At 40.3% G+C, this 12607-nt stretch overlaps 1 protein-coding gene across 1 annotated transcript; it reads right to left on the reverse strand.

Annotated features, from left to right (window-relative positions):
• Window positions 1–86: 86 nt before the first annotated feature.
• Window positions 87–1184, reverse strand: LOC100673427 (olfactory receptor 51A7-like). The gene has a single exon (XM_003421428.3). The coding sequence runs from the start codon at window positions 1044–1046 to the stop codon at window positions 87–89; it is 960 nt and encodes a 319-aa protein (XP_003421476.2). The 5' UTR covers window positions 1047–1184.
• Window positions 1185–12607: the final 11423 nt, after the last annotated feature.

Here is a 12607-nt window from a genome sequence, read left to right on the forward strand (position 1 = left end):
ACTTAAATACTATAATTACATAGAATCACTTGCCCACTCCCAAGATATGTTATTACAGAGAATGTGAAAAGTTCACCTTTTCTGCATCATTTAGACTTCAGACCAAGTTTTTCCATGACTTTCACTCTAATCTGCTGGGTTTTTATACAATATACAATGGGGTTCATAAAGGGTGGCACCAGCAGGAATCCATCAGCTATCAAAATCATAGCCAAAGGGGACCTATGCTTGACAAAGCGATGCATGATAGCCAAAGTGATGATGGGCACATAGAAGATGAGCACAGCACAGATGTGGGACACACAGGTGTTAAGAGCTTTGACCTGTTCCTCATGCGATGCAATACCCAATACAGTTTTTAGGATGAACACATAGGAAACAGCAATGAACACACTGTCTGACATTACGCAGAGTGCAACAAACAGACCATAGTAAAAGTTAACCCGATTGTCAGAGCAGGCAAGCTTCATAACATCCTGGTGGAGGCAGTAAGAGTGTGATAATAGGATTTTATTACAGTATCTAAGTCTCTTCAAAGTAAAAGGAAGGGGGAGCACTAAGAGAATGCTCTTAATAGCAAACGCCAGTCCAATTTGCACAACTCTGGAGCTAGTGAGGATAGAGCTATATCTCAGGGGGTTGTGAATGGCTACAAAGCGATCAAAGGACATGATCAGGAGCACTGAAGACTCCATGTCTGTGAATCCATGGATAAAGAATTCTTGGGCAATGCATGCATGAGCAGAAAATCCCATGGTATTGAACAAGAAGATCCTCAGCATAGTAGGGAGGGAGGAGAAAGACAGACCCAGGTCAGATAGGGCCAGCATGGAAAGGAAATAGTACATGGGCTTATGCAGAGAAGACTCTGTCCTGATGACAAATAAGATGGTGCAGTTGCCCAGTATGGCCATGAGGTACATGAGACAGATAGGGATGGAGATCCAAGTGTGTGCATGCTCCAGCCCTGGTATGCCAATCAATAGGAATGTGGAGATTTCAACTTCAGAAATATTGAAAGGAAACATTATAAATAGGTCTCCCATTTTTCTGCTCCTGGGTCTGTAGCAACATAAACAACAGACAGAAATTCTCTCTTAGTTGTATTTACTGAAATTTTGGACGTTCGGTAGGTTAAATGTATTTCAAATCTAATACAGCTGGTCCTTAGATGTCAAGAAATAATGTAGTATAACTTTAGCTATTTAGAAATATATGTGTATATGGAGTAGATCTAAACAGGCTCTTCATGTTATTTATTTGAAATGTTCTTTATTCCCTGATATATTTCTAAACAGCTTTATAGCTTGCATGTAACAAGGTATAGTAGTACCATCTTTTCAAAACCACTACTTATCGACACTGATGCATCCAGTGAGCTAGGTTGGAATATATTGAGATCCGGAAGACCTCTAATACCATGGGTGTTGTCAATGCTCATGTACTCACACAACCACAGATGCTACGGCAGCAGGAATTAAAGGAGGCCTTAAGCGCATATTATTGTTTATGAGATACGTGTGTGAAAACAAAATTGAACAATAACAGGGGTTGACAAAGTGTGATCTGTGGCAAAATTCAGCCCACAGCCTGAATAATAATTTTGTCTTAACACTATGGTGGCGTAGTGGTTAAGAGCTACAGCTGCTTACCAAAAGGTCAGCAGTTCTAATCCACCCAGTGTTCCTTGGAAACCATATGGGGCAGTTCTACTCTGTCCTTTAGGGTCACTGTGAGTCAGAGTCAACCCAATGGTAATGGGTTTTGTTTTGTTTTGTTTTTTGGTTTGTTGTTTTTTTTGTACTTTTAAGGGGTCTATTAAAATAATCAGAAGGAGAAGATGTAGTAGTGACAGAAATGGTATGTAGCCTAAAAAAGTCTAAAGTATTTACTTTCTGGTCACTTACAGTAAAATTTTGTTCACCCTTGGACGAGAAAATTGTGCATATAAACAGACACACACATACACACATCCAAAATCATGGTTGTGTGTGCAAACATGGATGGTACAGTAGCGTGCGTCAAAAAGAACTTCAATGTTAAGATTAACATTTTATTTATTTTGTTAAAAATAAAAGATGAAGCAAATATACAAATGCTTAAATATTCCAGTCAGAATTGTGAAAACTAAGGTGTTTTCCAAAACTCTTCATACTTTACTAAAAAGCCAAAAACCAAACCCAGTGCTGTCGAGTCGATTACGACTCCTAGCAACGCTATAGGACAGAGTAGAACTGCCCCATAGAGTTTCCAAGGAGCACCTGGCAGATTCAAACTGCCAAACCTTTGGTTAGCAGTCATAGCGCTTAACCACTGTACCACCAGGGTTTCCCCATACTTTACTATATCCCTTTAATTCTTACCGTCTCTGTTTTTTTATGGGGAGTCTCTGAGCATTCCTTGTAAGAATAGAGAAAGGAGAGATTGTATCTACATAGAAGAAATTAGAGGATGACAGGTGAAAATAGAAAGCAGTGAAGAAAAGGGGAAACTGCCTAGCTTTTCTCTCTGATGTTAAATTTTGAATAGGCCATTGTCTTACAGTGGCTTAAGATAAGAGCTGTGAAGGGATGTGTGGGCCTGCCATACAGTGAAGACAGATGATAACATAAAGCGGACAGACACAGATAACGTATTTTCTACTTACAGGACTGAATGTTCCATTTTTTCTCAGGCTTTCAACTGTGGTTATTGCTCCCCTGACATGCACCACATATCACACTGCCATTTAACTACTGGCCCTGCTCAGAATAGTCACAGGTCTTGCCCCTCTCTCCCTGTTGTTGTATTCCTTTCCTAGTGCTTTGGCTTCTCTGTGTTTGTCCTTAGATCAGTAACAAATTCAGGTTGTTCTCTTTGGTACTTGGACTTGATGTTGCTCATACTCCTGGTACCAGAATCACCTACAACTTTGGGTGACTCTCCTTTTAATATCTATGTACCCAAAAGAATCCCTAATAGTGTAGCTGACGGTCTGCCCTTGACATGGGAGTGGTGTTTGGAAAGAGGGGGGAAAGTGATAACCTATCCACCCTGTTTAGTGAGTGCCATCAGGATGGGTCATTTCCAAAATTCTGGATCTTTTCTTGAAAAGTTCCCAATCCTGACTCAAGTAATCCTAACACTGTTTTTTAGACTGTTTTATCATGCAAATAGCAACCTTATGTGTGTCAGAGTAGAACTGTACTCCATAGGGTTTTCAGTGGCTGATATTTTGGAAGTAGATTGCCAAGCCTTTCTTCCAAGGTGCTTCTGGGTAGACTCAAACCACTGACCTTTTGGTTAGCAGATGAAAGTGTTAACCATTGCACAACCCAGGGATGTGGGGTCACTATGAGTTGGAATTGACTCATAGGCAACTGCTTGGTTAGTTAGGTTATTATTCAAATACAAAGAAGAACCCCAACCCATATATGGTCCCCATCAACCCTCCCCCAAACATAGCTTGACTCCAAGGATTGGGAAACCCCTGAAGCATTTTTACCTCCATCCCTCTGAGAAGCTTCGGGTTGATCTCTATAAATTGCAGAGCCTTTACTGGGAGACATAAAATCATCCTTGGGAAATTCATTTCCAATCTTCAGGGCACCTACCAGGGTCCTGGCTACCTTATCTCAAAGCAAGGACAGGAAGGTCTAGATTTCTGCAGGTTCTTCAGCTTCTCTGCTCCAGCGCTCTGTTGGAGATCCACATCCTTATTTGTAACCCCATATTCTCCTCTAGCATAGGCAAACACTCCTGAGAATTAACAGACACCTGAGAACAATGAATTCACTTGCTTCATCGGTGTCTTTCACTAAGGGGCTTTCATAAGAAAATTCAGAAACCAAACAGTTCCACGGTCATAGCTTTAACTCTTGGCACTCTGCTCCCACAATAAGTACAGACTTCAGCTCATTTGGGAGAGTTGGTCTCACACATTGGTAATGACACACTGTATACAGCTATGGCTCTATCTAAGATTAAGCATATACCTTAATAGACTCCATCTAAGACTCCTTGGAAACTCTATGGGCCAGTTCTACTCTATCCTATAGGGTCGCTATGAGTTGGAATCGACTCAACGGTACTGGGTTAGGTTTTTTAAGACTATCAGAGGTCAGAGACAGGCAAACATTAAACTGAATCCTCACAACAGATGTGTTCTGTTTGGTCATTGATAGGTCTGTATGTCTTTTTAAAGTAAATGGTTTTACATGGATCACTGTTGTTGCTGTATGCTGAGATGTTGAGTAGACTCTCACTCCTAGTGACCCTATAATGCAAGAGTATAACTGCCCCATAGGGTTTCCTAAGCCGAAATCTTTATGGCAGAGATGGCCAGGTCTTTTCTCTCGTGGGGTGGCTCGTGGATCTAACTGCCCACCTTTCAGTTAGCAGCCAAGTGCTTAACCATGGCACAACCAGGGCTCCTCAGGTGAATAATAACCTCTAACATTTGCCGTAGGCTCTTCCTTTCTCTGTGTTCTTTCATTCAACCATTTCACATTAGCACCTGAAGACACTTAGTCTCACAGAACATGAAAAAGGGAAGCCCAGAGTTAAAAGCATTTTCTCAAATTTAGGAGAGAATCCCAATTTTTATCCATCTGACCACACTGAAAATAGGAAATAAATAAAAAGGTGTAATTTGGTTGCTGTGTTGTAGGGGATACCTGATTTTCAGATAAAGAGAATAGAAAAAGTATAGCAAAGCATACTTGAGCTGTGTCTCATGAATCTAGTCTTTGATTGTATATAAAAATGATAACTATAAAGACTATGGTGTGAGATGACTTTGTTATCTACATTGAAGACCCTGATAAAGATAATGGTGAGATTAGGACCTCCAAATCATAACTCATGGCATGCTGTGGAAGTCAGAGGGCCTCTACAGGACTATTTACAGAAACCTTTATTTCCTTCAGCCATAGATCATATGTTTCTAGCAATCAGGCTCAGGATTTAACTGAAAGTGTGGTAGTCGCTATGAGTCGGAATTGACTCGATGGCAGTGGGTTTGGGTTTTTTGGTGGCAGATAGCAAGGCAGACTGAATGCTCAGTTTGTATAGGTTTGTCTGATAGAAGCAGAAGGCTGAAAAACACTAGAAATAAAAGAATGGAAAAACGATGGGCTCTGACTCCTGGGATGTTGATATTTGAGTGAATAACACTGAGAACCTTGCCAACAGCAGCAGCTTCTCATTTTTCAGAAGGGATTCCATTTCTCCCTGTCAGCGGACCATACAAAAAACAAACCTGAGAACAATGTCACACAAAATGATGCTTTTCCTCGTTGCACCCAAGCGAATAAACAGTCAGACCTTCACAAACCTTGAGCAGGAAAATGTTATTGTCACTTAGGGAGGAAATAGCTTGTCCATGGAAATCATTGCAGAACCTACCAAACTGTGCTAGCCAGAATTGGGTGAAAACTTGTGGGAGTAGATTTTGAAGATGTTAGACCCAAGGCAGCAGAGGAAGTGTGTGGTAGTATGAATATATGTTGACATAGAGGAGAATGAGTTCACTTATTCATCATTTAGGACTCAATAGTATGGCAGGGATACCTGAAAACTGTGCTGCTATAGTTACGAGTTGGTTGTTTGAAGCTTGGATGTAATGATGACTTATAGAAAATTAGGTGGAGATTCCAAAACTACTTCACACAATATAGAGGAAGGTGTTGGATTTGAGGAAGATGGATATCTTAGCATGGATTTTTTTTTTTTTTTTTAATGTAGGTCCAGAGGACACATGGCTGTTTTCTCTGAGAAGGAATAGAAAAGCATTCGTAAGAAGGGCTCTGGCATTTTTCAGTAGTTCAATATTTGCTATGCTCTGTATGTTGGGCTTGGCAGTGAAAGATGCTGCTATGACTGGGCTTCCTAATACCAATGAGGATGATGGGGTTCTGAGGCCACATGGCAGTACTTTAACCATTAGAAGCAAGGTGAATGTAATTACTGTAGAAGGTAGCAGAGCTGGAATGATGATCAGGGTAACTGGGCCCATAGGGATATACACAGAGGTCTGGAGATTGCTGAAAAAATAGTTGGTCAGGGGCTGGAACAAGCACCTTTGGAAGGTGAGAGATAATGAAGTCTGGAGAACACTGGAATATAGAACAGAAAGCAAAATAATTTCATTTACACAAGACCCAGTATTGAGTAACAATGACGTGCATTTAAGGATTCACTCTACAGCATGGTATTTTGAAAGCATGCAGCAGAGAATCAGAGTTAAGGAAAACAACCTAATTGAAGTGTTTTTTGTGTGTGATTCAGAAAAGAACAAATGGCTTATTGACAAAGATTCTCACAATAAATCTGACTTGTATGTATAGTCTGAATGAGTAGTTTATGCAAGTCTTATATTGCTTGTAAATATGAATTATTGTTCACATACATTATCTCAATTGATCTTGAAAACAAAGTCACAATTTAGATGGTACTGGTGGCAAAGTGGTTAAGAGCTGTGGCTGCTAACCAAAAGGTTGGCGGTTTGAATTCACTAGGCGCTCATTGGAAACTCTATGGGCCAGTTCTACTCTGTTCTGTAGGGTCACTATAAGTCGGAATCCACTCCACGGCAGTGGTTTTTTGTTGTTGTTGTTGTTGTTGTTGTTTTAATATGGCTTTAGGAGCCCTGATGACTTAGTGGTTAAGAGCTTGTTTGCTAGCCAGAAGGTTGGCAGTTCGAATCCACCAGCTGCTCCTCGAAAACCCTATGGGGCATTTCTACCCTGTCCTACAGGGTCACTATGAGTCAAAATCAAATCGACGGCAACAGGTTTGTATTTTTGGTTTTGGAATACAGATTTAAGAAACCCTGGGGGTATAGTGGTTAAGTATTTGACTGATAACCAAAAGGTCTGCAGTTTGAACCCACCAGTTGCTCTGTAGCAGAAGGATGTGGCAGTCTGCTTCTGTGAAAATTTACAGTCTTGGAAACCCTGTGGGGCAGTTGTACTCTGTCCTTTAGCGTCACTGTGAGTCAGAATTGACTCAAAGGCAATGGGTTAATATGGATTTACTGAGAAGGAAATGGACTAAACAAAAAGCATATAGCCTATAAATTGAATAGCCTAGACTCTTTTTGTGTGTGTGTATGCTTTAAGTGAAAGTTTACAAGCCAGTTTCTCATATAAAAACTTATACACACATTGTTATGTGACCCTAGTTGCTCTCCCTACGTGACAGCATACTCCTTCTCTCCACGCTGTATTTCTCATGTCCATTCAACCAGCAACTCTCTCCCTCTGCCTTCTCATCTCACCCTCCAGACAGGAGCTTGCCCACATAGTCTCATGCGTCTACTTGAGCTAAGAAGCACTCTCCTCACCAGTATCATTTTATGTCTTATAGGCCAGTCTAATATTTGCCTGAAGAGTTGGCTTTAAGAATGGTTTAGTTTTGGGCTAACAGACAGTCTGGGAGCCATGACCTCTGGGGTCCCTGCAGTCTCAGTCACACCATTAAGCCTGGTCTTTTTATGAGAATTTGAGGTCTGCATCCCACTGTTCTCCTGCTCCATCAGGGATTTTCTGTTGTGTTCCCTGTCAGGGCAGTCATCCATTATAGCCAGGTACCGTCTAGCTCTTCTGATCTCAGGGTGATGTAGTCTCTGGTTTATTTGGTCCTTTATGTCTCTTGGGTTCATATTGACCTTGTGTCTTTTGTGTTCTTCATTCTCCTTTGCTCCAGATAGATTGAGAACAACTGATGCATCTTAGATGGCCGCTGCTAGCTTTTAAGACCCCAGGCACCACTCACCAAAGTGAGATGCAGAATGTTTTCTTAATACACTGTATTTTGCCAGTTGACCTAGATGTCCCCTGAAACTATGGTCCCCAGACCCCTGTCCCTGCTACTCTGTCCCTCAAAGTGTGAGGTTGTATTCAGGAAACTTTTTAGCTTTTGTATCAGTCCAGTGGTGCTGACTTCAACTGTATTGTGGTTTGTCCTTCCATTCACTTAAAATAATTCTTGTCTACTATATAATTAGTGAATGCCCTTCTGCCTCCCTCCCCACACTCATAAGCATCAAAGAATGTTTTCTTCTGTGTTTAAACATTTTCTTGGGTTCTTATAATAGTGGTCCTTTTGCAGCTGACTAATTTCACTCACCATAATGCCTTCCAGATTCCTCCATGTTATGAGATGTTTCACAGATCCATCAGTGTTCTTTATCGTTGCCTAGTATTCCATTGTGTGAATATACCATAATTTGTTTATCCATTCATTCATTCATGGGCACCTTGGTTGTTTCCTACTTTTTGCTATTGTAAACAGTGCTGCAACAGACATGGCTGTGCATATATCTATTCATGTGAAGGCTCTTGTTTCTCTGGGATATATTCCAAGGAGTGGGATTGCTAGATTGTACAGTAGTTCTATTTCTAGCATTGCTAATGTCAGACAGATGCTGGCTGAAAGCAGAGAAATACCAGAAAGATGTTTACTTGTGTTTTATTGACTATGCAAAGGTATTCGACTGTGTGGATTATGACAATTTATGGATGACATTGCGAAGAATGGGAATTCCAGAACACTTAATTGTGCTCATGAGGAACCTGTACATAGATAGGACAGAGCAAGGGGATAATGCATGATTTAAAGTCAGGAAAGCTGTGTGTCAGGGTTGTATCCCTATGCCATATCTATTCAATCTGTATGCTGAGCAAATAATCTGAGAAGCTGGACTATATGAAGAAGAATGGGACATCAAGATTGGAGGAAGACTTATTAATAACCTGTGTTACACAGATGACACAAACTTGCTTGCTGTAAGTGAAAAGGACTTGAAGCACTTACTGATGAAGATCGAAGACTATAACTTTCAGTATGGATTACACCTCAACATAAAGAAAACAAAAATCCTCACAACTGGACCAATGAGCAACATCATGATAAACAGAGAAAAGATAGAAGTTGTCAAGGATTTCATTTTACTTGGATCCACAATCAACACCCTTGGAAGCAGCAGTCAGGCAATTGAAAGATGCATTGCATTGGGCAAATCTGCTGCAAAAGACCTCTTTAAAGTGTTGAAAACCAAAGATGTCACCTGACCCAAACCATGGTATTTTCAATTGCCTCATATTCACGTGAATGCTGGACAATGAATAAGGAAGACCAAGAAAGAATTGACTCCTTTGAATTGTCCTGTTGGTGAAGAATATTGAATATACCATTGTCATGGATTCAGTTGTGTCCCCCCCAAAATATGTGTCATCCTGGTTAGGCCCTGATTCCCAGTATTGTGTGGTTGCCCTCCATTTTGTGATTGTAATTTTATGTTAAAAGGATTAGGGTGGGATTGTAACACCACCCTTACTCAGGTCATCTCCCCGATCCAGTATAAAGGGAGTTTCTCTGGGGTGTGGCCTGTACCACCTTTTATCTCTCAAGAGATAAAAGGAAAGGGAAGCAAGTAGAGAGTTGGGGACCTCATACCACCAAGAAAGCAGTGCTAGGAGCAGAGCGTGTCCTTTGGATCCAGGTCCTTGCCTGAAGAAGCTTCTAGTCCGGGAGAACATTGATGGGAAGGCCAATAGAAAGAGAATGCCTTCCCCTGGAGCTGATGCCCTGAATTTGGACTTTTAGCCTACTTTACTGTGAGGAAATAAATTTCTCTTTGTTAAAGCCATCCACTTGTGGTAATTCTGTTATAGCAGCACTAGATGACTAAGACAACCATGGGCTGCTAAAAGGACAAATGAATCTGTCCTGGAAGAAGTACAACCAGAACGCTCCTTAGAATCAAGGATAGAGAGACTGTGTCTTACATATTTTGGATATGTTGTGAGGAAGGATCAGTGCCTGGATAGGGACATTATGTTTGGTAAAGTAGAGGGTCAGCGAAAAAGAGGAAGACCCTCATTGAGATGGATTGACACAGTGGCTGCAACAATGGGCTCAAGGATAGCAAGGATGGTAAGCTTGGCGCAGGACCGGACAGTGTTTCCATCTGTGGTACATAGTGTCACTATGAGTCGGAATCGACTTGACAGCACTTAACAACAGCAACAAGGAAGCGCCAGATCGATTTCCAAAGTGGTTGTACCATTTTACATTCCCACCAGCAGTATGTAAGTGTTCCAGTCTCTCCACAACCTCTCCAACATTTATTATTTTGTGTTTTTTGGATTAATGCCGGCCTTGATGGGGTAGGATGGTATCCCATTGTGTTACCACAAATTGCGGATTCCAGCCACCTGCCGCAAAGCCAATACTGTGACAGGAGGAGGTAAGCAGTAAGAGGGCTTTACCGAATTCCGGTATTCAAGAGACTGGTGCAGCTGGTGTAATAAAAGAATGTTTTCAGAGATTATTTAAAGCATCATTATGCCATTAGTTATGTCGTTATGTCAAATTCTCAATCGCCCATTGTGAATAGGAGAAAACATGTTGTAAGGTGTTAGGGTGTTTGTTAAGAGTGGAACAGGCTGTTCAGCCATATCTTGAACAGGACCTGTGCCATTTTCTAAAGACTAGAGATTAATCACAGCTTATACAGCTATATTAAAACAAACGAGGAAATATATTCTCTCTAATACTAAAACGCTGGAGAAAATGTATTTTCTCTACTTCAATTATAGTTTTGATTTACATTTCTCTAATGGATAATGGAAACCCTGGTGGCATAGTGGTTAAGTGCTATGGCTGCTAACCAAGTGGTCGGCAGTCCAAATCCGCCAGGCACTTCTTGGAAACTCTATGGGACAGTTCTACTCTGTCCTACAGAGCCTCTATGAGTCGTGGTGGTTTTGGTTTGGTTGGGTTTTTAATGGCTAACGATTTTTAATAGCATTTCCTCATGTATCTGTTTGGCACCGTAATGTCTTCTTTGGTGAAGTGTCTGTTCATATCCTTTGCCCATATTTTAATTAGGTTCTTTGTGTTTTTGTTGTTGAGGTTTTGCAGTATCTTGTAGGCTTTAGAGATTAGATGCTGATCGGATTTGTCGCAGCCAAAAACTTTTTCCCAGTCTGTAGGTTGTCTTTTTACTCTTTTGGTAAAGGCTTTAAATAAGCATAACATAAGTGTTAGATTTTTAGAAGCTCCCAGTTATGTAGTTTCTCTTCTGGTGTTTGCGCATTGTTAGTAATGTTTTGTATACTGTTTATGCCATGTATTAGGGCTCCTAGCCTTGTCCCTATTTTTTCTTCCATAATCTTTATCATTTTAGATTTTATATTTAGGTCTTTGATCCATTTTGAGTTAGTTTTTGTGCATGGTGTGAAGTATGGGTCTTGTTTCATTTTTTTGAAGATGGGTATCCAGTTATGCCAGCACCATTTGTTAAAGAGACTGTCTTTTCCCCATTTAATGGCCTTTAGGCCTTGTCAAATATCAACTGCTCATAGGTGGATGAATTTATGTCTAGATTCTCAATTCTGTTCCAGTGGTCTATGTATCTGTTGTTGTACCAGCACCAGGCTGTTTTGATTACTGCAGCAGTATAATAGGTTCTAAAATTAGGTAGAGTGAGGCTTCCCACTTTGTTCTTCTTTTTCAGTAATGCTTTACTTATTCGGGGCCTCTTTCTCTTCCATATGAAATTGGTGATTTGTTTCTCCATCTCATTAAAAAATGGCTTTGGAATTTGGGTCAGGATTGCATTGGAGCTGTAGATCTCTTTGGGTAGAATAGATGTTTTCACAATGTTTGGCCTTCCTATCCATGAGCAAGGTATGTTTTCCACTTATGTAGGTCTCTTGGTTTCTTGCAGTTGTATCTTGTAGTTTCTTTATATACTTCTTTTATGTCTCTGGTTAGATTTATTTCTAAGCATTTTATCTTTTGGGGGCCTATTGTAAATGGTATTGATTTGTTGATTTCTTCCTCGACATTCTCTTTGTTGGCGTAGAGGAATCCAACTGATTTTTGTATGTTTATCTTGTATCCTGATACTTTACTGTAATCTTCTATTAGTTCTAATAGTTTTCTTGTGGATTCTTTAGGGTTTTCTGTGTATAAAATCATATCATCTGCAAGTAAGATACTATTACCTTTTCCTTAACAATTTGGATGCCCTTTATTTCTTATTCTAGCCTAATTACTCTGGCCAGGACCTCCAACACAAAGTTGAATAAGAATGGTGATAAAAGGCATTCTTGTCTGGTTCCCATTCTCAAGGGGAATGCTTTCAGACTCTCTCCATTTAGGATGATGTTGGCTGTTGGCTTTGCACAAATGCCCTTTATTATGTTGAGGGATTTTCCTTCTGTTCTTATTTTGCTGAGAGTTTTTATCGTGAACAGGTGTTGGACTTTGTCAGATGCCTTTTCTGCATCAATCAATACAATCATGTGGTTCTTGTCTTTTGTTTTATTTATGTGGTGGATACCACTGATTGTTTTTCTAATGTTGAACCATCCCTGCGTACCTGGTATGAATCCCACTTGGTCATGGTGAGTTAATTTTTTGATATGTTGTTGAATTCTATTGGCTAAAATTTTGTTGAGGATTTTTGCGTCTAAGTTCATGAGGGATATTGGTCTGTAATTTTCTTTTTTTGTGGTGTCTTTACCTGATTTTGGTATCAGGGTTATGCTGTCTTCATAGAATGAGTTTGGGAGTATTCCATCCTTTTCTATATTCTGAAATACCTTTAGTAGTA

This window comes from Loxodonta africana, chromosome 7, assembly GCF_030014295.1.
Source record: "Loxodonta africana isolate mLoxAfr1 chromosome 7, mLoxAfr1.hap2, whole genome shotgun sequence".
Taxonomy (NCBI): Eukaryota; Metazoa; Chordata; class Mammalia; order Proboscidea; family Elephantidae; genus Loxodonta; species Loxodonta africana.

Excerpts from the sequence above, each read along its gene's own strand:
- LOC100673427 (XM_003421428.3), bottom strand. The coding sequence starts at position 1,046 with ATGGGAGACCTATTTATAATGTTTCCTTTCAATATTTCTGAAGTTGAA.